The following is a 26,489-nucleotide window of genomic DNA, read 5'->3' as shown; positions in this document are numbered from 1 at the left end:
CAAAACAGCCAGCCTCGGAACCAAAAACAAGTTCCTACACTGAGGAACAAGGACTGTCCACACAAATGAAGACACATAGATTTGGACAGGAATTAGAGACAATAGAGCCAGATCACACACAAAGACGGCTCTTTATTCAAAAAGATACAGGGAAGATCAGCACTCTTCCGCCAGTCAAAATGAAACGCAAGCTTGCCTTCCAAGACAAGGACAAACAGCCACACGCAAAGGTGGCTAAACAAGTAACACCGCCACCATCCCCACATCACTCTCCGCAACCATCACCGGTAGCCACTCCACCAATGATGCAATCCCCAACTCATTCAGGAATGAGTCAAGATGACCCTGACGCATGGGACCTTTATGACGCACCAGTGTCAGATAATAGTCCGGAATGCTATCCAGCTAGACCATCGCCACCAGAGGATAGTACAGGCTACGCACAGGTGGTGTCAAGAGCAGTGGCATTTCATAATGTCAGCCTTCATTCAGAGCCCATTGAAGACGACTTTCTTTTTAATACACTGTCGTCCACACACAGCCAATATCAGAGTCTTCCTATGCTACCCGGAATGCTAAAACACTCCAAACAAGTGTTTGAGGAGCCTGTTAACGGGAGAGCCATTACTCCAAGAGTAGATAAAAAATATAAACCGCCACCAACAGACCACTGTACATTACACAACAGCTAACACCAGACTCTGTTGTAGTGGGAGCAGCGCGCAAAAGAGCCAACTCTCATACTTCAGGAGATGCACCACCTCCAGATAAAGAAAGTCGAAAATTCGATGCTGCAGGCAAAAGGGTGGCGGCACAGGCAGCAAACCAGTGGCGTATTGCAAATTCGCAAGCTTTGTTAGCCAGATATGATAGGACCCATTGGGATGAGATGCAACACTTTATTGAACATTTACCCAAGGAGTTCCAAAAAAGAGCGCAGCAAGTAGTAGAAGAAGGACAGAGTATCTCCAATAATCAGATACGGTCAGCAATGGATGCTGCAGACACAGCTGCTAGAACTGTCAACACAGCAGTAAAAATAAGGAGACATGCATGGCTGCGTACATCAGGATTTAAACCAGAGATACAGCAAGCTGTGCTGAATATGTCATTCAACGGACAGCAGTTGTTTGGGCCGGAGGTTGACACTGCGATCGAAAAACTTAAGAAAGACACTGACACGGCCAAAGCCATGGGCGCACTCTACTCCCCACAGAGCAGGCACATTTCGAAAGACACAATTTCGAGGGGGGTTTCGAGGGCAAACCACAGAAGCCACAACCTCACAAACAAAGCCCACTTACCAGAGCCAGTATCAGCGGGGAGGTTTTCGGGGACAATATAGAAGGGGACAATTTCAAAGGAATAGAGGAAAATTCCAAAGTCCCAAAACTCCTCCAAACAAGCAGTGACTTCAAGGTCACAAATCCCCAACACATAACACCTGTGGGGGGAGACTAACCAAGTTTTACAAACATTGGGAGGAAATAACAACAGACACTTGGGTCTTAGCAATTATCCAGCATGGTTATTGCATAGAATTTCTCAAATTCCCTCCAAACGTCCCACCGAAAACACACAATATGTCAAAACAACATATAGATCTTCTAGGACTAGAAGTTCAGGCATTGCTACAGAAAGAAGCAATAGAATTAGTACCAAAACAAGAAATAAACACAGGAGTTTACTCCCTGTACTTTCTGATACCCAAAAAAGACAAGAGTCTGAGACCTATACTAGATCTCAGAACATTAAATACCTACATCAAATCAGATCACTTTCACATGGTTACATTACAAGACGTAATCCCACTGCTCAAACAACAAGACTACATGACAACACTAGACCTAAAGGATGCATATTTCCATATACCAATACATCCTTCACACAGAAAGTACCTAAGGTTTGTATTCCAAGGGATACATTACCAATTCAAAGTGTTACCATTCGGAATAACAACTGCACCAAGAGTTATTACAAAATGCCTAGCAGTAGTAGCTGCACATATCAGAAGGCAGCAAATACATGTGTTCCCGTACCTAGACGATTGGTTAATCAAAACCAACACGCTAAGACGGTGTTCACAACACACAAAATATGTCATAGAAATCCTCCACAAACTAGGTTTCTCAATCAACTACACAAAGTCACACCTTCTGCCGTGTCAAACACAGCAATACTTAAGAGCGACAATCAACACAGCAAAAGGGATTGCCACTCCAAGTCCACAAAGAGTTCACACATTTCACAATGTAATACAGACCATGTATCCAAAACAAAAGATACAAGTCAAACTGGTGATGAAACTACTAGGCATGATGTCTTCATGCATAGCCATTGTCCCAAACGCAAGGTTGCACATGCGGCCCTTACAACAGTGCCTAGCATCACAATGGTCACAAGCACAGGGTCAGCTTCTAGATCTGGTGTTGATAGACCGCCAAACATACATCTCGCTTCAATGGTGGAACAGTATAAATTTAAACCAAGGGCGGCCTTTCCAAGACCCAGTGCCACAATACATAATAACAACAGATGCTTCCATGATAGGGTGGGGAGCACACCTCAATCAACACAGCATCCAAGGACAATGGGACATACAGCAAAAACAGTTTCACATAAATCACTTAGAACTGTTAGCGGTATTTCTAGCGCTCAAAGCATTTCAACCCATAATAAGCCACAAACACATTCTTGTCAAAACAGACAACATGACAACAATGTATTACCTAAACAAACAGGGAGGGACACACTCGACACAGTTGTGTCTCCTAACACAGAAAATATGGCATTGGGCGATTCACAACCACATTCGCCTAATAGCACAATTTATTCCAGGAATTCAGAACCAGTTAGCAGACAATCTCTCTCGGGATCACCAACAGATCCACGAATGGGAGATTCACCCCCAAATACTAAACACTTACTTCCAAATTTGGGGAACACCACAAATAGATCTATTTGCAACAAAGGAAAACTCAAAATACCAAAACTTCGCATCCAGGTACCCACAAGATCAGTCTCGGGGCCATGCGTTATGGATGAGCTGGTCAGGGATATTTGCTTACGCTTTTCCCCCTCTCCCACTCCTTCCATATCTAGTAAACAAATTGTGTCAAAACAAACTCAAACTCATACTAATAGCACCAAAATGGGCAAGACAACCTTGGTACACAACACTACTAGACCTCTCAGTAGTACCTCATGTCAAACTACCAAACAGACCAGATCTGTTAATACAACACAAACAACAGATCAGACATCCAAATCCAGCATCGCTGAATCTAGCAATTTGGCTCCTGAAATCCTAGAATTCGGACACTTAGACCTCACACAAGAATGTATGGAGGTCATAAGACAAGCTAGGAAACCTACCACTAGACACTGCTATGCAAATAAGTGGAAAAGATTTGTTTATTACTGCCATAATAATCAAATTCAACCCTTACACACATCTGCCAAAGATATAGTAGGATACTTACTACAATTGCAAAAGTCAAAGCTAGCTTTCTCTTCAATAAAGATACATCTTACCGCAATTTCAGCTTACCTGCAAATTACGCACTCAACTTCATTATTTAGGATACCAGTCATAAAATCATTTATGGAAGGCCTAAAGAGGATTATACCACCAAGAACACCACCAGGTCCTTCATGGAACCTCAACATTGTCTTAACACGACTCATGGGTCCACCTTTTGAGCCCATGCACTCTTGTGAAATGCAATAGTTAACATGGAAAGTTGCATTTTTGATTGCCATCACATCTCTAAGAAGAGTGAGTGAAATTCAAGCATTTACCATACAAGAACCATTTATTCAAATACACAAGCATAAAGTATTTCTACAGACAAATCCAAATTTTTTACCAAAAGTGATCTCACCGTTCCACTTGAATCAAACGGTAGAATTACCAGTGTTCTTCCCACAGCCAGATTCTGTAGCTGAAAGAGCACTGCATACATTAGACATCAAAAGAGCGCTAATGTACTACATTGACAGAACAAAACTAATTCGAAAAACAAAACAACTATTTATTGCTTTCCAAAAACCTCATACAGGGAATCCAATTTCTAAACAAGGCATTGCTAGATGGATAGTTAAGTGTATTCAAACCTGCTATCTTAAAGCAAAGAGAGAGCTGCCTATTACACCAAAGGCACACTCAACCAGAAAGAAAGGTGCTACCATGGCCTTTCTAGGAAATATTCCAATGAACGAAATATGTAAGGCAGCAACATGGTCTACGCCTCATACATTTACCAAACACTACTGTGTAGATGTGTTAACTGCACAACAGGCCACAGTAGGTCAAGCTGTACTACGAACATTATTTCAAACAACTTCAACTCCTACAGGCTAAACCACCGCTTTTGGGGAGATAACTGCTTACTAGTCTATGCACAGCATGTGTATCTGCAGCTACACATGCCATCAAACGGAAAATGTCACTTACCCAGTGTACATCTGTTCGTGGCATTAGTCGCTGCAGATTCACATGCGCCCACCCGCCTCCCCGGGAGCCTGTAGCCGTTTAGAAGTTGATCTTGAACATTTGTAAATTTGTAAATATATTACTTTAAACTTCATTATGTACATACGTATTCACTCCATTGCATGGGCACTATTACTAGCATACACAACTCCTACCTCACCCTCTGCGGGGAAAACAATCTAAGATGGAGTCGACGCCCATGCGCAATGGAGTCGAAATGGGAGGAGTCCCTCGGTCTCGTGACTCGAAAAGACTTCTTCGAAGAAAAACAACTTGTAACACTCCGAGCCCAACACCAGATGGCGGGATGTGCACAGCATGTGAATCTGCAGCGACTAATGCCACAAAAAGATGTACACTGGGTAAGTGACATTTTCCTTTTTTTCTCTATTCATTCTTGCACTCAGTGGCTACACCTCAACCCTTTGGGGAACACTGAGATGGATCTAGTTAACACAGAGAGCCTTAACATGGCGAGAGTGCAAACACAAAGTTGACATTCAGCGGGTTCATCCAAGAAGGAAGATTTCCATATTGCTAACGGAGCCTGGATAGCGGTCTATCAGCTGTAGACCATATCAGATGATTATGAGAAATAAGTTAAGGAGGAGAATGAGGATGACATTAAGAAGGCAAAAGTGCCAGAAGAGGGCCTTTCAATGGAGCAGCATCATCTGTGATGTCCAGCACAGGGAGCTGTGAGTCCTCTCCTGAGTTTGTTCACATCAGAACAGGAGGACAGGATGGCTGAAAGGGCATTAAAAGTGCAGCTGGCTACCTTTACCCCTGGGGATAAAAAGTTTTCTTTGGTCCTGAAGAGAGAAGGCAACAACAACCATTGCACTGGAAGCTGAATGGTTGACTTTGACCTTAGTACAGAAGAAGGCCCTGCTGGCTCATGAGAAGAGCCTGCACAAGAAGGACTTGAGGTGTAGAAGGGTATCGGAGTCCAGTAATGGTGAGAGTGATAAAGAGGTACCTATGAGAGGTAAACAAAGAATGCACATCCCAACCTATTTAGTAACATTAATAAGTGGTTTTTAGCTTATTAGGCTATTGGATATTGAGGTTGGGTGTTATTGAGCCCTCCAGTAGACTCTGGTCCAGCCCGATGATCGTGATACCAAAGGCTCCCTGGGTGGCACCTCAGAACTAAGGTTCTGAGCAATTACAGGGGAATTAAGTCAATCACCAAGATTAAGGCACTCCCCATACCTCGAGCTGGAGAGCTCATTGAAGAGCTCATTGACGAGTTAGGGGCTGCCAAACTCTCATGTACCATTGACCTCACATTTGTGTATTCGCAGATTGTCCTAATGGGTGCAAAAGACATTTTCCTGAGGGGCACTTCCAGTTCCAGGTAATGCCCTTTGGTTTGAAAAATGCCCCTACCACCTGCTAGAAGTTGGAAGAGTTCAGTTTAACCTACCTGGATGCCATTGCCGTCTTTGGCTCCAGTTAGCTGGAAACACCACCTAGCCCACCTACAATTAGTGCTTCAGACCTTCCAACAAGTACACCTGGCTGTCAGGCCAGTCAGTGCGCCAGATAGAGTAAAGCTCTGTGGTGTGCCTGGGTCACCACACTGGCAGTCAACCTGTGGAGCATTTTTCAGACAAAAATCATGACCACTATCACCTGGGTGGATCTCAAAACCTGGAACCAGGTGAGGCCCTATTTTGGGTCTCACTGGACACTACTCCAGATTTGTTAGGGGCTATGGGAGCATTGTTTTCCCCCCTCAACTTACTCACCCCCAAGAAACACCCAGGAAGATGATCTGAACAGTGTGATGTCAAAAGGCATTAGACACCCTGAAGGAGGCCTTGGGCACTGAACCAGTTGTCAGGGCACCTGACTTCAGCCAGGCATTTGTTGTGCAGACAAATGCTGCGCAGCGTGTCATTTGTGCATTTCTATGCCAGATAAAAGAAGAGGACCAGGAACAACCAGTAGTCAGTAGATGGCCACAGGAGCAATGGTGGACTACAATATAGAGAGCAGTATTTGCAGTGGTCTGGTCTCTGAAGAAATTGAGAGCATACTTGCTTGGTACTCATTTGTGATTTGAGACGGACCAAAGGCCTCATAGGTGGCTCTTGCAAATGCAAGAAAGGAATCGAAAAGTGTTGAGGTGGTTCCTAAAGGGTATGGACTTTATGGTGGAACACTGACTTGGAACAGACCACGCCAATGCTGATGGTCTTTCCAGTTTTTTGTGCCTTATCATTGAGAATTTCTTTGAGGAGGGCGAGTTCTCCCTGCCTTGTGGAAGGAGTGAAGGGAAGACTTGTCGCACTTTCATACACCTACCAAGTATTCTTTAGTATTTCATACCACTGTAATAATGAAAGTATTTTCTTTTCTAAAAACAAAAAAACAAGCACTAGGCTGGACGGCTGAACAGTAATTATTTAGGGCTGTTGGTTGATTGTTAAGTTATCTTAGCCTTCTTGAGAATCCTTTGACTACTCGCCCTCACTACTCTGAGAGTCAGGATGTGAAAGCGTAAACTTAGGCTAGTGTGCAGAGCCACAATGTGACAGACTCCAGGATACCATTGGTAAACAATATCAACCCCTAGTAGCCCCTGTGTGTTCCTTGGCCCCTCAAAATGGGTCTGACGTTCTCTATGTGAAATTAAATCTACTGCAAAGCTATTATACTTTTGGGCATCAACAGATAGAAACCATTCCCAAAGTGCATGTGTGAAGAAGAAGCAACCTGAACTGCCTGCTTGCGGTATGCTCTCCAGAGTAGGAGGTTGTTTTTCTGTAGAGTTGTTAGAGACTAGGCAGATTTGGTGCTTGAGCACTTCAAGGATTCTCGGGCTACAGCCAAGTCCTTGGGCCTTGCGGCGAGCCCCCACCCCACTCCAATCTGTCCTTCACCCCTTTTGTTGCATCCCTTTGCCAAAACAGTATATGCATGTCGTTGGAAGAAACTACATTAGCATGTGAAGTTCCAGTCCTGGACATGTGCCAGGCAGCAACATGGGCATCTCTGCACGCGTTTACCAAGTAACATTGTCTGGTCAGTCAGGCCCGCAGGAATGGGTACTCCTCCCATTTGGTCCTGCAGGACTTTCTAGTTTGAACTTGGTTCGCAGACCCACCTCCGGGGATGGTATTCCTTGGGTCTGTATTCAAAGGTAAGGGATCTGCAGCCAGAAGTCTCTACCAGATGGACAAGTTACTTACCTTCAGTAACACCTTATCTGGTAGAGACTATATCTAGCTGCAGATTCCTTACTGACGCACCCATTCTTCCTGCTTTGTGAACTGATTTCTAGGAACAGGGACTCCCCTTTCAGGACCTTAGTTTTGACACACCATTGGTCAGTGGCTCTTTGCTTCTGGCGTGAAAAGTTGTGAAAAGAAACTGACATTGACATGCCTGGGTGGCTCCTATATAGGACCCACAGGGTCATTTCCAGCACAGATAACGCAATCATTGGATGCGTAGCCCATCAATGCCACCTATCGGCAAGCAGATGTACTGCTAACGAAAATCTTATGGATGCAGTCTGATGCCTGGGGATAATTCAGAGGTAAGGAATATGCAGCTAGATATAGTCTCCACCAGATAAGGTGATCCTGAAGGTAAGTAACTTGTCCATCTGTTTCTTCGTATCTTTAGCAATTTCCTTCTAAATGTCATACTTTAATTGTTTTGCTCTAGCGGACGAGGCTTAATATATGTCATATCTCTAATATGCGGAGCAATCTTCTTTGAGATTTGTTTTTGCATAGACTTGAGCTTTCTCAGTCTTGATCTTGAGTTTAGTGTTTGTTTTGGCTTGGGTACTTTGCCACAATCTCTCCTACTAAGGGACTCAGGGGTTTGTCATTAATAATAAATACAAGCTTTCCCTATCTAAGATGGCAGCCCTCGTAAGACCAGCAACAAGTCTTGGTTGCTTAGATCCCGGCCGAATACAGAACGTTTTCAGTCGGTTCTCACTCTCATTTGACGGTTCTGCTGAGAGCTGCTCCCTGAGGGGATTTTCTCTGCTTCTGTGTGGTGCTTGTTTTAGCTATTCTCATGTATCATTGAGGAAAATGAAGTGGTCCCTGGGCTGTTATCTCCCGCACCACCCTTGGCATCCTTGTAAGCTATGATTGAAGTTGCAGTAGTAGCAGCTTTTAAAACCAGAGAATGTCCTTCTCCAAAAATCCCTAGTGTATAAGACCCTGTTGATCCCCGGGTTGATCTAGAGGAGGAAAACAAACGAGTGCAATATTTTTCAGGAGTTTGACCTGACAGAACTTTAGTAGCATTTACGTGACAATCTGTTTGCCAACTTCTGACCCATCTGTTGGCGAAGATTACTTCTTAGACCATTATACGCATGTTGAGCCCGAAACTGTTCCTTTGATGGCTAGGGTGCCCTGGACTCAAAGTAATGAAGATTAACGTTAAGTAACTGAGGAATTATATTTCAGTGGCCAGAGAGCGGTGCTTATGTCCATCTGGCTGTGTTCTATGCAACAGTGTCCAAACTCTGAAAATGAGCTGATGCACTGAATGTATTGAGTTGAAAACCCTATTGCATCCAGTCCAAACAGTGTCATGAAGGATACCTTCCCGTACAATTACAATGTGTCCAGGTTTCTTCTGTAAAAATAAATAAATGATACAATAAGATATATTGTGTAACTTATCCTATTCTCATTTTTCTCTTTTATGTGTTTACGTAGGAAATAGATGGCCAAGCACTTCTCCTGCTGACGCTACCCACCATTCAGGAATGTATGGACTTAAAGCTAGGCCCAGCCATAAAACTCTGCCACCACATTGAAAGGGTCAAGCTTGCCTTTTACCAGCAGTTTGCCAAATGAAGCAGCCACACTGAAGTGAACCTTCAAGCACAATCGCAGATCCGCATTCCTCCGAGTCTAAGACGAAGAGCCAGGCGGAGGCGAAACATGACTCTTCTTTAGTGGCAGACTGTACAGAGCCATACCATTTTGCACTTTTAAGGGAGGAGAGGACGAGCCTGAACAAATCTCCAGCAAGATGCCAATCAACACTCAGTGAGCAAGATATCAAATCAAGTTCAAACGGGATGCGGACAATCATTTACTCTATGGAAAGAATTTTCAAAGACCATGTAAAATAGCTTTTGCAAGAAACTTAGAGCTACAAATCTGGATTTTATTTTAGGAAATAACAGTCACAACAGGCAACTGGACAATTTTAATGTCATAAAACACAGCTTCTTTGAAATCCTTCAGCTCCAACTCCACCCTCCCTAATCCCATTCTTATTGAATGCACATTGTTATATTGTGTTTACAGCTTCTTATATTCTTGTTGGATTTTGAATCAAAAATATTGTGCAGTGCCAGGTTAATGGCGCAAACACAGTTCCTTGATATGTTCTGTGTGTTACTTGATTTTAATTTACACAATTTTTATTATTTAATTTCGTTTTTACTACCACTATCTAGTCCTTTTTAATGGAACATCTGTTTCGGCAGGGTGTGCTCCTGGGAAAGCTTGGTCACAAATGTAATTCTGAAACTCAGTCCAACTTGTGTATATATGCCAGAGCAAAGGTGTGCTAGCTCTTTGATTTGATAGCATTCATTCCTTATTCCTAGCTGAGAGTGATGAGTTGTACAGTTGTTATGTTTGCTTTTCCAAGCCTATTACCATTCCACTTTATTCATCCAGACTCTTCTTGGGTTGAACAGTGAATGATTAGCATAGAGGACATTATCTTTTTCATAAAAAGCATCAGTCACTGCCCAACCAGCTGGAAACACGTTGGAGTGATCAGGCAAGTTGGGCAGTTCTTGAAATGATTCATTTATAGAAGACCGCAGAGAGGAATGTTGATTTCAGACTGTTGTACCATTGGTGATTAAATTGAATCCTAACCTTAGTAGATTAGTAAACCCAATGAAATGACATAAGGCAACAATGCACAGCCGGATCAAGGGCATAAGCGAAAAACAGTTCAGATGCCCCGACAGTTAAACATTTATTCGTTTTAATGTAAAATCTGTTGTCTACCTACATTTGTGGTATTCTATCTCCCATGACGTCAGTAGTGAACAGTTCTGCCCTTTGGGAATTGTTTTTAATGACCTAGACCATAAACCTCATTTGTGATGAAAAATGACGCAGCTTTACATCCAAAAACCAGTGGCAGGTTTGATTGAAACTAAGACCATTATGGTAGATCTTCTTATGATTGCATAGACATTACAGGGTAAGTACCACATACATGAATAATGTCATAGTCAGTTTTTCCATAGTTACCTCTGTCTGGGCGTTTTTTGTGCCTATCCATAGTGATGGTTAAATACAGTAAAAATCTCATTGGTGAACATATGTATCCCAAGCAGAACTATGGTAGGGCTATATTGTGATTTCAGAACAATGCAGGGCAATGTTATATTTTCCCAACCACCAGGATAAGAACTATTGATCATTGATAGTAGTAAATGAATAACTCTGTCCTTACTACAAATTGGCTGCCCATTTAGCACTGAGTGGTCATCAATCAAAAACGTTCCTGATAACCTTCTATTTAGGTGAGCCAGGAAAATTTATTTTTGTAGGATTCCCTACTTTTCATAGAGGCACTATAATATAGCAGAACGTAATTAATGCTGTAATTCTATACCATCAACATTGTACTGTTTCAGTCCCCTCTGTTTAATTGCTTACAAATACATTGTACATGTCTACATTGCAATTTCATTTGATAACCATTCAATCTTATAGTCAATAGCGTGTCACCTGCTAGTGCAAAGGTTTCCAACCTCAAACAAGTTGAGAAAGCGAAGGGAAGCAAAAGTTGTAAGTATAGAGGTTCACGGCCACATAGAGGGTATGCCTATCAATTGGTAAGGCCATTTTAATTCCTTATTAAGTGGTTATGGTTTTATTCCTATTGCTACTGCAAGGTCAGACTAAAATCAGATTCATTAGCTTCCAGAATACCCATAGATATCTCTCTAAACAAAATGCTGCTAACATATTCCCCTGGACACTGTGCCTTGACACTGCCAATCGTGCGCTAGTGTCTAGTTCTAAAATTATAACATTCTCCTTAATAGATCGTAAGTGATGTATTTACAAAGCCAGCTTTTTACTTATTTTTGGAAATACTAGAATGCTATGTTAACTCCAACTTTAATTTACTATAGATGGATTGGCAACTTTTTCGGTCATTCAGTTGATAAGTATCATGGGTCATTCTTAGTTCTAACTTCCCCGATGAGTGATAGCAGAGAGTAAATGTTATTACCGAACATAAAACCAATATTGCTCGATTACTACTCCCTACAAATAGTCATTCAATGAAGTGCCTCGTCTATGCTGGACAGTTGCAAAAGTTTTTTACGCAGGTCCAGACAAGTTCCAGCTATTTTGGTTTATGGCCACCAAGAAGAAAGTTACATGCTTATTATCATTGAAGTGTGAATGGACTCCTGGCCACTTCTATACTTTAAACCACATAGTCCATAGAACATTGTGTGCCATTATGCAAATGCCAGCAGTACATATATCTGTTTTCTTCCACAAACGCAGACCCCCAAGTGCAGTAGGGCCACCTTTGGTTGATGAAGCCATTGGGTGAATGCATGTCAACTGGACCAAAATGAATAGGGGCAAGAATAGGACTTTTGTGAAAGTTATCAATCCTCAGTTTTTCTACATCGTTTGCTCCTACACCAATTACTGCAAAATATTTGAGACGTTTGATACTGTTCGAAATCCTGACTTGTCCATGTATCACAGATTGGATATATTTGGTGGGGAGGGAATTTTATCTTTGCCTGCTTTGCTATTACGTTTTATGATGATTTTTATTGCCATCTTTACATTTTTTCTGTAAATGACCCTTCTTTCTAAAGAGAATCTTGAAGCCCTTCTAATGTGCGAAAAAGATGATATTACACATATTTTGGTATTCGGTTAGGTATTCTGAGGAGCAAACCTCCAGGTTTTAGGCACATTTTTATTTAGACTCTCCCCCCCTGCCCCCACCCTCCCACCCCACAGCTATCATTGTACCTGCCTGACCAAGGAATGATGTGGAACTGATTTCAGAGTATAACACACAGTTGTATATTTTCTGTAAATTATGTTGAATTAAAATAAATATGCTTAAACCTTTCTTCTGCTTTACATGGCGTTCAGAATATTTAAAGAGAGGAATGTGGCTACTTTGTCTACTTACGTCTCATACTCAAAACTGCTCTTAACCTCCTGCCTGAATTACTTGCACACAAATGTTACTTTTATTTTGGGCCTAGTGTTTCCTAGAAGTGTGTCATGCTGGCAGCAGGAGTCCAAGAACAGGCTTGCAGCATTTTTCAATCTCTTTGGTCATTTGTAAAGGCTGAAACCTGTTGGGAAGCAGAGGGCTTCCTGGGGACTGCGTTAACCCATCTTCTTCCGCCTTGATCTTTCTTTCATGTAAGGACCATAGTAGCAAGGTTGCTCATGTGTTGCTCAGTTCATTTCTAAACTTAATTCACCTCCAAGTAAGTAAAGCATGCAAGCTTTAATGCAAGGCCCACTCTGCATTACAAAACAAACATTAGCAAAGCAGTTATTTGTTTTATTTGAATGTCATAAAGGATCAGTTGGTATGGTCTTGAATTTTTACTCATCAAAGTGAACGTGAGAAGGGTGGTCCGAGCATAGTAAGATAATAGCTATGATGCGCAGGTCACACCTGGGCTCTGTGTGCACTTGTATTTTCATGTTTTGCCAAGACTGTCTTTTAAAGTTAGTACCTTTCTTCTTTAAACAGCATGACAGTACTGGACATCGTGCACTGATACAGTTGAGAGAGTTGAACATTCAGCTAGGCCAATTGTTTGGCTTGACCCAATTTAAAACTGCCTCCCATCCACTTCTAACTACCTGATTTGCAGCACCTCATGCCTCCCATTACTATTGTAATATCTGCACTGTTCGTCATAGTATATCTGATAGAGACTTCTAGTTGCGGATTCCTTCCTTACCTTAGAATTTCCCCCAGGCATCATACTGGATCCGGAGATTTTTCTTCGAGCAATACCCTTGCACGTCGGTAGGTGGTGTCGGTCGACTCTGCAGGCATCGTTGGTGTCGTAGTCACCGCAATGACATCAGGAGTAGTACATAGACGCCGCCTCAGCGCAGTGACGTCAGTTCTTTTCTTTCCACGCCACACGCTGGTCCGGAGAGAGCTACCCTAGTCTCTTTGACCTATTTCAACCCTTTTGTCAAGTTTTGTGTGAGTTTTTTGGTGCGTCGAGCATGTCTCAGAAGACCGGGTTCAAGCCTTGCGAGGACTATCACTGCATGATGTCGGTGACGTATCTGCATCAGGTTTGTTTGTGGTGCCTGGAGCGTGACCACGACCCGAAGTCGTTCTCCGAGTGCCATGCACCAAAGGCCTTGAGGGAGCGTTCTCTCAAGCTCATGACGGCCCGGTGCTCGACTCCGCGTAGGTCCTGGTCTCGCTTGAGAGGAATATCTCAAGACAGTTCGTGGAGCCACCACCACTCGTCTGCCTCCACATCTTCGGGTACAGGTAAGAAAAAGAAGAAGTCAAAGCGGTCTCATCGCACTTCAACTTCGCCCCATCGCTCCGCTAATGCGACGCGGGAGGAGCGGCAACGCTCAAGGCCTCCGTCCTCGTAACCTGCTTCTGGGTACGTTCTGCGCTTCCCCGAGTTTCCATGAGCCGGAGTGACCCCCACCCAACTTAAGGATTTCTATTAGGCCATTCGCCTCACATTTGGGTGGACCGACCCAAATACGGCGCCTTCGGGCCCACGGGGTTCGGTTGATGGGCCTTCGGGTTCCACACTGGCGGCTTCGGCTCAGGCCACCAACTGTGGGCACCAATGCCGGTCGCACCACTGAGACCTTCCCCAGGGCCGTGTCGATTGTCGACACTCCTGACGTCGGTAGTGCCCCCTATCGACGTCAACCTGATCCTTATCCCCGACGACTCGGACTCAGAGCTGTGTCTGCCGACGCTGCCTCTGTCTTCGATGGGTCTACTCACCCCAGGTCGGATTTGGACCCTTTTTCCTATAGGTACAAATTCAGGTAAGGATTGGAGGGGGGTTCCATGGACTTTTATGAATACAGGATGACCCATCATTGGACTGGGCACAGGAATTCGGCGAGGCCAGTGGACTGGACACGCTGTCTCCTCCTACCGTGGCTACGGTGGAGGGAACGACTTTTGCTGTGGTGGTCAGTAGGGCAGCTGAGGTCCTTGGCCTTGAGCTACCTACTGTAGAGGTCAAGTCCATCCTCTTGACAGAGGTGCTTCAACCAGTGGCTTCCACATCTTAACCCCTTTTACCATTCAATGAAGCCCTCACCGATGTCGTTTTGGGAACTTGGTCCTAACCCAACACAGGGGCTCCTATGAATAGGACTATCGCAGGCTGCCATCGGCCCGCCCCGAACGACCCTAAATTCCTGTCCCAACACCCCATGCCTGCGAGTCTTGTCATCTAGGCTTCCTCTTCCTCAGGCGCATTCCCTTCTGCACCCCCGGATACGGAATCAAAAAGGCTGGAACACTTTGGGAAGAAGCTGTTTTCTTCCTGCAGTCTCGTGCTGCGGTCTGAACACTGCATGCCTTTTGGGCCGCTATACCCACTCTTTGTGGGATACGGTTGCAATGATGATGGCCTTGAGATGCCATGCCTGGTTGCGTACCTCTGTTTTTTTTGGTGGATGTCCAACAGTCTCTCATGGACATGCCCTTTGATGGCTCCCGTCTCTTTGGAGACAAAGCGGATTTGGCCTTGGAGAGATTCAAGGATTCCCAGGCTACGGCTCGGTCCCTTGGTCTTTCCGCTGCCCCTCGTCCCCAGCAGTCCTCTTTTTGCCCCTTTCATGGCGATGGAAGGGGCTCCCTGTCGTGGAATCCTACGTGGGTGTGGGACATGGAACCAGAGGTCTGCCCAGTCTACCTCTGCCCCTGCTGCAGCCTACAAACCCTCCTGGTCCATCCCTTCACTCCCATCCAGTTGGCGGCAGGATTCGCTATCACCTGCCCCACTGGGAATCCATCACTACAGACAGGTGGGTTTTGCAGATCGTTTGAAAGGGCTACTTCCTCCCTTTAGAATCTGCCCCACCGGCCATGCCTTCATAACTCAGCCAACTCCAGGAGGATCATTTGGCAGTTCTCTGCCAGGAAGTTGCGGCTCTCTTGGCCAAGGGAGCTATAAAGAAGGTCCGTGTGCCAGAAGTAGGTCGTGGTTGTTAGTCCCGCTACTTTCTGGTGCCGAAAAAGGACAAGGGCTTACGTCCTATCCTAGACCTTCGGGACCTCAACTACTTACTCAAGAAGGAGAAATTCAGAATTCTCACCCTGGTTCAGGTTGTGTCTGCCTTAGACCCAGGAGACTGGATGGTAGCGTTGGACATGCAGGACGCTTATTTCCACATCCCCATCCTGCCTGCCCTCAGACGTTACCTACAATTCTTGGTAGGTCACGAGCACTATCAATTTACTGTGCTCCCCTTCGGCCTTACCAGTGCCCCTCGGGTGTTCACGAAAGTGATGTCCGTCGTTGCAGCTCATCTGCGCAAGTTAGGGGCTTCAGTCTTCCCCTACCTCGACGACTGGCTGTTGAAGGTGGACTCGCCCCAGAAAGTCATCTCCCAACTTCAGACTACGGCGAGCCTCCGGCACACGGTGGGGTTCAGTATAAATGTGCCGAAGCCACATCTGACTCCCTCTCAGACGCTCCCTTTCATCTGAGCTGTGCAGTTTCGGGCTTTTCCTCCCAAAAAGCGAGTCCAAGATATTCAGGCTATGATTCTGATCTTTCAGTCTCTGTCTTGGGTTTCGGTGAGACTGACTCTGAGGCTGCTGGGCCTCATGGCCTCCTGAAACCTGCTTGTGACACATGCCAGATGGCATATGTGGGCTCTGTAGTGAGACTTGAAGTTCCAGTGGGCGCAGCACCAGAGGAATCTCTCTGACATGGTCCAGATCTCAGAGGGGACTGCGAAAGACCTGCAGTGATGGCTTTCGAATCCAGATTGGGTCCATGGCAGATCCCTCTCCCTTCTACAACCGGATCTATCTATAGCAACCGATGCGTCGCTCTTGGGTTGGGGCGGCCACATGGGAGAGGCGGAGATCAGTGGCCTCTCGTCTCTGGAGGTGTCTGGACTCCAAATCAATCTTCTGGTGCTCCGGACGATCAGGCTTGCATTGAAAGCATTTCTTCCCTCTCTCAAAGGGAAAGTAGTGCAGGTGTTCACGGACAATACTACCACCATATGGTATTGCAACAGACAAGGCGGAGTAGGGTCCTGGACCCTTTGCCAGGAGGCACTACGTCTCTGGACATGGCTGGAACATCAGGGCATTACCCTGGTGGTTCAAATCTGGCTGGTTCTCTCAACGCCAGAGCGGACAAACTCAGCCGTCGATTCACAGCCGATCACAAATGGCATCTCCATCTGGAGGTGACGCAAGTTCTCTTTCAACAGTAGGGAGAGCCTTGGTTAGATCTGTTAGCCTCCGCAGAGAATGCTCAATGTCAGCTGTTTTGCACGTTGGAGTTTCCAAGGTGGCACTCTCTCGGAGACGATTTTCGTCTCGAGTGAAGCTCTGGCCTCCTTTACGCCTAAACCACTTCTGCCCAGAGTTCTCAAGAAGATCAGGAACGACCGGGCCCAAGTCATTTTGGTAGCTCCGGACTGGGCACGGAGAGTATGGTATCCAGAACTATTGAGTATGGCCATCGATCCTCCACTCAGACTGCCTCTTCGGGCAGATCTTCACAGCAGCAGGGGACGGTTCTTCACCCGAACCTGTCCAATCTGTCCAATCTCCACCTTCATACGTGGAGATTGAGTGGCACCAGTTGACGACTCTTGATCTGCGACCCGAAGTCTGTGATGTTATCTTGACAGCCAGGCGTCCCTCCACCAAAACGGTATACGCCTGTCGTTGGCATAAATTTGTGGCATGGTGCACCGGCAAATCTGTTGATCCCCTCTTTTGTTAATTCTTTCTTTGGCCCAGCAGGGCTCTGCTTTGGCCACCCTTAAAATATATTTATCTGCCATTTTGGCCTTTCTTAGGTTACCTGATCAGCCCTCACTCTTTAAATCTCCTATTGTGAGTAGGTTCCTAAAAGGTCTCACCCATTTATTTCCTCCTGCTCCATTTATCATGCCGCAGTTGGACCTCAATATTGTCCTTACTTATTTAATGTGTACTCCCTTGGAGCTGGTGCACAATTGTCCCTCACGGCTCCTCACCTTCAAAACTGTTTTTCTTGTTGCCTTCACTTCTGCTCGCAGGGTGAGTGAGCTTCAGGCCATTTCGTCGAAACCTCCATTCTTGTCTGTGCACCCTGACAAAGTGATGTTGCGCACTAAGGCTTCCTTCCCTCCCAAGGTGGTTACACCTTTTCATGTAGGCCAGTCCATCACCCTGCCTACTTTTTACACACCCCCACATCCTTCCCATGAGGAGGAGAGACTCCTCAGTCTGGACCCAAAAAGAGCATTGCCGTTCTATCTTAATCATACTAAAGATTTCCAGGTGGACGGTCAACTCTTTGTTGGGTATGTGGGTGCGAAGAAAGGGAAGGCGGTGCAAAAATGTACCATCTCTCGATGGGTACTTCTTTGCATCAAGATGTGCTACTCTTTGGCCAAGAAACAACCCCTAGAGGGCTTGCGTGCTCATTCACCTAGAGCGACTGTTGCTTCCACTGCATTAGCACGCGGAGTTCCTGTCCTTGATATCTGCCAGGCAGCTATATGGGCGTCCCTGCACACGTTTGCTAAACACTACTGCCTTGACAGTCGGATCCAACGGGACGGCTACTTTGGTTGTTTAGTCCCGCAGGACTTTTCTAGTATGATCTTGGTTCGCAGCTCACCTATGAGGATGGAATTGCTCGGGTATTTATTCTAAGGTGAGGAATCTGCAACTAGAAGTTTCTATCAAATGTACAAGTTACTTACCTTCCTTAACAAAATATCTGATAGAGACATATTACAGTTGCAGATTCCTTACCGACCCACCCATCCTCCCCACTTGCAAACTGATTTCTAAGGACAGGGATTCCCCATTCAGGTCCTTAGCTCTGGTGCACCAATCTCATTGTTCTTAGCGGCTCTGCGCTTTGGCGTGGAAAGTCTTTAAAGAAACTGACAGCACTGCACTGAGGCAGCATCTATCTACTACTCCCGACGTCATCACGGTGACTACGTCACCAACGACGCCCGCAGAGTCGACCAACGCCTACTACCGACGCACAAGGGTATTGCTCACGAAAAATCTCCAGATCCAGTCTGACGCCCGGGGAAATTCTAAGGTAAGGAATCTGCAACTAGAATATGTCTCTATCAGATATTTTGTTACCGAAGGTAATTTGTACTCCAGTACAGGTCGCTGGTTACATTGTACTCTGTGGCCCGTACCCATGTTTGCTGCATTGTATCACATGCTGCATAGTGTTTTCATTTATGCTTTTTTCCCTGCTTGTTTTTTTTCTCTTGCACTGAGGGTCCCTTTAATTCCCTGTTCCTGATTCCATGCTTGTCACGATAGTCTAATCTAACTTTTTCCAGCCTAGTTGACTTCTGGCTCCCTCTCCCTTTTATGCCGTTTGGGCTGTCACCCCTCCCCACCAACCCTATCTAATTCAAACACAATGTCACCAACCATGACCCTAGGAAACTGATAAAGATACCCCAACACTGACACTGGAGCATTAACACTGTGACACTAAAATAGAGTTGTAAACAATGACTCGAATGCACCATCATGGACTTTGAAAAGCTTACACAGGTCCACCATGACTTACATGGGGACATTATCACTGAGTCTGTGACACTGCCATGGAGACACACACAGAGACTAATGGGCAATGATATTGGAGCACCAGCATTGGATGTCCCACATTGTCCCAGATCAACACAAGCACAAGGCCATAGACACTCGAATAATAAGACTTACACCAGGACACAGTGATACCAATGTTGGGTTAATGATACTGGGCCACCAGCACTGACATGTGGACATAGATGTGCGGGCATAAACATTGGCATAACGTGCTGATTCTCACATAAGATCGCTAACCTGTACACAGAGCCTGTGATACAGACACTGAGGCTCTGAAATAGAGATATTAACACTGGGACACCAACATGGGGGCACAATCACTGACACAGAAACTTGGACAGAGTGCCGCTGTTAGAAATGGCCCTTTTTCCAGGGTTATCGCCAATCTTTTTGCCACCTTACTCCTATTTTTTCTGATCTGTTTTTGCTGGTTTTAGGACTCTGGGGACTTTACCACTGCTGACCAGCGCTAAAGTGCAAGTGCAGTTTGCCTAAATTGGATTGGTTTTCCATGATAGGCATATTTGATTTACTGTTACGTCCCTAGTAAAGTGCACTATGTGTGCCCAGGGCCTGTAAATTAAATGCTACAGATGGGCCTGCAGCACTTATTTTGCCACCCACATGAGTAGCCCTATAAACCTGTCTCAGACCTGCCACCGCAGTGTCTTTGTTTGCAGTTTTGTACTGCCAGTTCGACCGGGCAAGTGTACCCACTTGCCAGGCCCAACTCATCCCTTTTACTACATGTAAGTCACCCCTAAGGTAGGCCCGAGGCAGCCCCATGGGCAGGTTGCAGTATATTTAAAAGGTAGGATATGTGCTGATGTGTTTTGCATGTCCTGGTAGTGAAATACTGCCAAATTAGTTTTTCACCATTGCAAAGCCTATTTCTCCCATGGGATAACATGGGGATTGCCTTTAAATACCTTTTAAGCGTAATTTCCCAGGGAGAGCAGAGAGAGATCTGGAGTTTGGGATCTCTGAACTCTGAACAATTTAAAAATACATCTTTTTGTAACGTTGGGTTTTAGATTGTGAGTTTGAAAATGCCACTTTTAGAAAGTTGGCATTTGCATGCTTAACCATTCTGTGCCTCTGCTTGACTGCTGAATCCACGTCTTGTTCGGAGTAACAGTTGGGCTGTTTGTAAATTCACTCTAGACAGTAATACAATGGGGAACTGAGGTGTGTCCTGCATATCCTGATGGGTCTTCCTGGGCTAGAGTGGGAGGGAGGAGCTGACAGCTTGCACGTGAAAGGGCTGTGCCTCACCTCACACAGTACCGTCTCCAACTCCCTAGAGTGTGGCTGAGGCAGGGCAAGGAAGAGGCAGGGTCTTGTGCACTACCAAGACTTACCTTTTGAACTTTGCTTACCTCAAGGGCAGAAATGAGTATAAGTATTGGAACACTGACCCCACAACTTCAGAACACTTCTGGATCAAGAGAAATCTCTGCCAAGGAGAAGAGCTGTGAGGAGGAGTTTTCCCCCTTTGCTGTGTGTGCTTTGCTGGGTTGCCCTGTAGTTGCTGCTTCTGCCTTAGAGAGGACAAAGACTGGACTTTACTGTGTACCCTGCTTGTGAAGTTTCTCCAAGGGCTTGGGCTGAGCTTGCCTCTTTTTAAGAAGTCTTAGGAACATCAAAGACTTCGTCTGCCAGCCCATGGCTTTCTTGCCGAGGCACTTTGATTTGCCAAGTGGTGCCACTTCAGTCCCTGGGCCCTTGGAAGGAGAAGCTGGTAAAACCTGAATGAAAATCCATGCATCGGAGACGAGCAGCAGAAAATTCGACGCAGCACCCACAGCTGGAAGATTGACACAACACCGTCTCATGGCTGTAAAATTGACGCAGCACTTGCCCTGCGGCTGCAGAAATCAACACATCGCCAGCTTAGCATGGCTTCATCGTTACTCTGCGTCCGAAATTTCCATGCTTTGTCTCTGGGGGCCAAAATTTCAGTATCACTGCATGGATCCCAGGGTGCCTGTCCGGAAATTGATGCATCCCTTCCTGTGAGGAAAGATTCGATGCATCGCTCACCCGGCCTCACTTGTGAGTAAGGAATCAACACATCACTTGCTTTTCCAACGCACCCTCATCCTCACCCCTGCAGCTTTATTTTTGACGCATACCAGGTATTTCGTGCTAAAACAAAGCATCCATTGATTCATATGGATTAATACTCTTTTTACCTTTAAAACGTGATATCTTTACTTATGTATGTTGGGTTTTTGTTGTTTTGTTCTTGTTTGATTTAGAGAAATGTTGGCTAATTTTCTAAACTGATGTGGAGTCCTTTTGTGGTGTTTTCCGTGTGTTACTGTATGTTTGTTCAAAATCTTTACACATTGCCTCTGAGATGAGCCTGACTGCTTGTGCTAAACTAACAAGGGGATGAGCAGGGGTAATTTTAGGTGTGTGACTCCCTTACCATTACTAGAGTGAGGGTCCCTGCTTGGACAGGGTTCAAACTGACTGCCAACTAGAGACCTAGGGCCAGATGTCTGAAAAAGGCCTTTTGCGAATCGGAAATAGCGATTTTTAAGAAATCGCTATGTTCGATGGCATCTGTCGCTGTAGATACGCATGTTCTGCAATAGCTCGCCATCTGGTGTTGGGCCGGAGTGTTACAAGTTGTTTTTCTTCGAAGAAGTCTTTCGAGTCACGGGACCGAGTGACTCCTCCTTTTGTCTCCATTGCGCATGGGCGTCGACTCCATCTTCGATTGTTTTTTTTTCCGCCATCGGGTTCGGACGTGTTCCTGTCGCTCCGAGTTTCGGAATGGAAAATTAGCTAATTTCGGAAGATTTTCGTCGGTATTGTTGCGTTCGGGATCGGCGTACTTAGATTCCACACCGCATCGAAGATCGAAGAGCTCCGGTGCCCTTCGGGGTAGTTTTTTTGATCCTCCGTCGGGGCCTGGTCGGCCCGACCGCGTGCTGAAGAACGCCGATGGAACGGACCCCGTTCCGTTTCTGCCCCAAATGCCACAATAAATACCCCTACACAGACCAACACTTGGTCTGCAACCTGTGCCTGTCACCTGAGCACAGCGAAGACACCTGCGAGGCCTGTCGTGCGTTCCGGTCCCGAAAAACTCTCCGAGACCGTCGAGCCAGAAGACTTCAGATGGCGTCCGCGCCGACAGCCCAACGGGAGTTCGAGGAACAGGAAGAGGAAGGTACCTTCTCGATCCAAGACTCAGACTCCGAAGGATTCGACGACACACAAACCGTGAGTAAGACGTTGAAATCCACTCAGAGGAACATTTACAAGGCCCAGGGGACGCCACTGCCACCAGGCCATGGCTCGACCCATAAATTCGGTGACCGACCGTCGGCACCGAAAAAGGCCCAAACAGTGCCGAGATCGTCCGACTCCGGTCGAGACACCGGCACGCAGCCTTCTCGGGACCGAGAAAGTGCTGGAGACAAGCCTCGACACCGAGATGCCGGTGTGGACACGGCTCGACGCCGAGACAGCGGCACCGAAACAGATCGACGCCGAGAGGTTTCGGCCCCGAAAAGAAAAAAAGTCACCTCGGAGCCGAAAAAACACGCAGACAAAGTTTCGATGCTGAAACAAACTGCAACAGACCCAGCTTCAGGCTCTTATACAGAAGAGCACTCGCTAACCTCCCAAATGCAGAAGCATAGGTTTGAGGAAGAGCTACAAGCAACTGATGTGGACCATACGCAAAAGCGTATCTTCATTCAGCAGGGGACAGGAAAAATAAGCACCCTTCCCCCCATTAGGAGAAAGAGAAGGTTGGAGTTCCAGACGGAACAAACACCACAACCAAAAGTGGTGAAAAGAGTTACACCACCACCCTCTCCTCCGCCCGTGATTAACGTTTCACCAGCACAAACTCCATCACACTCCCCAGCTCACACCACCATGAGCCAGGGTGACCAAGATCAGGACGCATGGGACCTATACGACGCCCCAGTGTCAGATAACAGTCCGGAGGCATACCCTACGAAGCCATCTCCACCAGAAGACAGCACCGCGTACTCTCAAGTGGTGGCTAGAGCAGCACAATTTCACCACGTAAGCCTCCACTCAGAACAGGTCGAGGATGATTTCTTATTCAACACACTCTCCTCCACCCACAGCTCATACCAAAGCCTGCCTATGCTCCCTGGTATGCTCCGGCACGCAAAAGACATCTTTAAGGAGCCGGTCAAAAGTAGGGCAATCACACCAAGGGTGGAAAAAAAGTATAAGCCGCCTCCTACGGACCCGGTTTTCATCACTACACAGCTGCCACCAGACTCTGTCGTTGTAGGAGCAGCTAGGAAAAGGGCCAACTCTCACACATCTGGAGATGCACCACCCCCAGATAAAGAAAGCCGCAAGTTCGATGCAGCTGGTAAAAGAGTCGCAGCACAAGCTGCAAACCAGTGGCGCATCGCGAACTCCCAGGCACTACTTGCGCGCTATGACAGAGCCCACTGGGACGAGATGCAACATCTCATTGAACATCTGCCCAAGGACTTACAAAATAGGGCAAAACAAGTGGTTGAGGAGGGACAGACCATCTCCAACAACCAGATCCGCTCCTCCATGGACGCTGCAGATACAGCTGCACGGACAATTAATACATCTGTAACTATCAGAAGGCATGCATGGCTCCGAACGTCTGGATTTAAACCAGAGATTCAACAAGCAGTTCTCAATATGCCTTTTAATGAAAAAGAACTGTTCGGTCCAGAAGTGGACACAGCGATTGAGAAACTCAAAAAAGATACGGACACTGCCAAAGCCATGGGCGCACTCTACTCCCCGCAGAGCAGAGGGAATTACAGCACATTCCGTAAAACGCCCTTTCGAGGGGGGTTTCGGGGTCAAAGCACACAAGCCAGCACCGTCCAGTTACCAGGGACAGTATAGAGGAGGTTTTCGGGGACAATATAGAGGAGGGCAATTCCCTAGAAATAGAGGAAGATTCCAAAGCCCCAAAACCCCTACTACTAAACAGTGACTCACATGTCACTCACCCCCTCCACACAACACCAGTGGGGGGACGAATAGGTCATTATTACAAAGCATGGGAGAAAATCACTACAGACACTTGGGTTCTAGCAATTATCCAACATGGTTATTGCATAGAATTTCTACAATTCCCTCCAAACATACCACCAAAAGCACAAAATTTAACAACACACCATTCCAATCTCCTGGAGATAGAAGTGCAGGCACTATTGCAAAAGAATGCAATCGAATTAGTGCCAAACACACAAATAAACACAGGAGTTTACTCACTGTACTTTCTGATACCAAAGAAGGACAAAACACTGAGACCAATCCTAGACCTCAGAGTAGTGAACACTTTCATCAAATCAGACCACTTCCACATGGTCACACTACAAGAAGTATTGCCATTGCTAAAACTACACGACTACATGGCAACTTTAGACCTCAAGGATGCTTATTTCCATATACCAATACACCCATCGCACAGGAAATACCTAAGGTTTGTATTCAAAGGAATACATTACCAATTCAAGGTACTGCCTTTCGGATTAACAACCGCACCAAGAGTCTTTACCAAATGTCTAGCGGTAGTCGCTGCACACATAAGAAGGCAGCAAATACATGTGTTCCCATATTTGGACGACTGGCTAATCAAGGCCCATTCGTTCATACAGTGCTCAAATCACACAAATCAGATCATACAAACCCTCTTCAAACTCGGGTTCACCGTCAACTTTACAAAATCCAACATTCTGCCGCGCAAGGTACAACAATACCTAGGAGCCATAATAGACACATCAAAGGGAGTAGCCACTCCAAGTCCACAAAGAATTCAAAATTTCAACACCATCATACAACGCATGTATCCAACACAAAAGATACAGGCAAAAATGGTATTACAACTCCTAGGCATGATGTCTTCATGCATAGCCATTGTCCCAAACGCAAGACTGCACATGAGGCCCTTACAACAATGCCTAGCAGCACAGTGGTCTCAAGCACAGGGTCACCTTCTAGATCTGGTGTTAATAGACCGCCAAACTTACCTCTCGCTTCTGTGGTGGAACAACATAAATTTAAACAAGGGGCGGCCTTTCCAAGACCCAGTGCCACAATTCGTAATAACAACAGATGCTTCCATGACAGGGTGGGGAGCACACCTCGATCAACACAGCATACAAGGACAATGGAACGTACATCAAACAAAACTGCATATCAATCACCTAGAACTTCTAGCAGTTTTTCAAGCACTAAAAGCCTTCCAACCAATAATAGTTCACAAATACATTCTCGTCAAAACAGACAACATGACAACAATGTATTATCTAAACAAGCAGGGGGGGACGCACTCCACGCAGTTAAGCCTGCTAGCACAAAAAATTTGGCATTGGGCAATTCACAACCAAATTCGCCTAATAGCACAGTTTATACCAGGGATCCAAAATCAACTCGCAGACAATCTCTCTCGAGATCATCAACAGGTCCACGAATGGGAAATTCACCCCCAAATTCTGAACACTTATTTCAAACTCTGGGGAACACCTCAGATAGACTTGTTTGCGACAAGGGAGAACGCAAAATGCCAAAACTTCGCATCCAGATTCCCACACAAACAATCCCAAGGCAATGCCCTATGGATGAACTGGTCAGGGATATTTGCTTACGCTTTTCCTCCTCTCCCTCTCCTTCCTTACCTGGTAAACAAACTCAGTCAAAGCAAACTCAAACTCATATTGATAGCACCAACTTGGGCAAGGCAACCCTGGTACACAACGCTGCTAGACCTATCAGTGGTACCCTGCATCAAATTGCCCAACAGGCCAGATCTGTTGACACAGCACAACCAAAAGATCAGACACCCAGATCCAGCATCGCTGAATCTAGCAATCTGGCTCCTGAAATCCTAGAATTCGGGCACTTACAACTTACCCAAGAATGTATGGAAGTCATAAAACAAGCCAGAAGGCCATCCACCAGGCACTGTTATGCAAGTAAATGGAAGAGGTTTGTTTGCTACTGCCATATTAATCAAATACAACCATTACACACAACTCCAGAACATGTAGTGGGTTACTTGCTTCACTTACAAAAATCTAACCTAGCTTTCTCTTCCATTAAAATACACCTTGCAGCAATATCTGCATACCTGCAG

General features: G+C 45.7%; 1 protein-coding gene across 4 annotated transcripts in view; it reads left to right on the top strand.

Annotated features, from left to right (window-relative positions):
• SFMBT1 (Scm like with four mbt domains 1) overlaps positions 1–12,631 on the top strand; it is a 477,315-nt gene extending 464,684 nt beyond the window's left edge. For all 4 annotated transcript variants that reach the window (XM_069206385.1, XM_069206386.1, XM_069206384.1 and 1 more), the window contains one exon: positions 9,196–12,631. In XM_069206385.1, the coding sequence (XP_069062486.1) occupies positions 9,196–9,336 (141 nt within the window). In that variant the 3' untranslated portion in view covers positions 9,337–12,631. The remainder of the gene's footprint in view (positions 1–9,195) is intronic.
• Positions 12,632–26,489: the final 13,858 nt, after the last annotated feature.

This window comes from Pleurodeles waltl, chromosome 9, assembly GCF_031143425.1.
Source record: "Pleurodeles waltl isolate 20211129_DDA chromosome 9, aPleWal1.hap1.20221129, whole genome shotgun sequence".
Classification (NCBI taxonomy): Eukaryota; Metazoa; Chordata; class Amphibia; order Caudata; family Salamandridae; genus Pleurodeles; species Pleurodeles waltl.
Note: the sequence above shows the minus strand (reverse complement) of the source record. Positions and strands in the feature narration are given on the sequence as shown.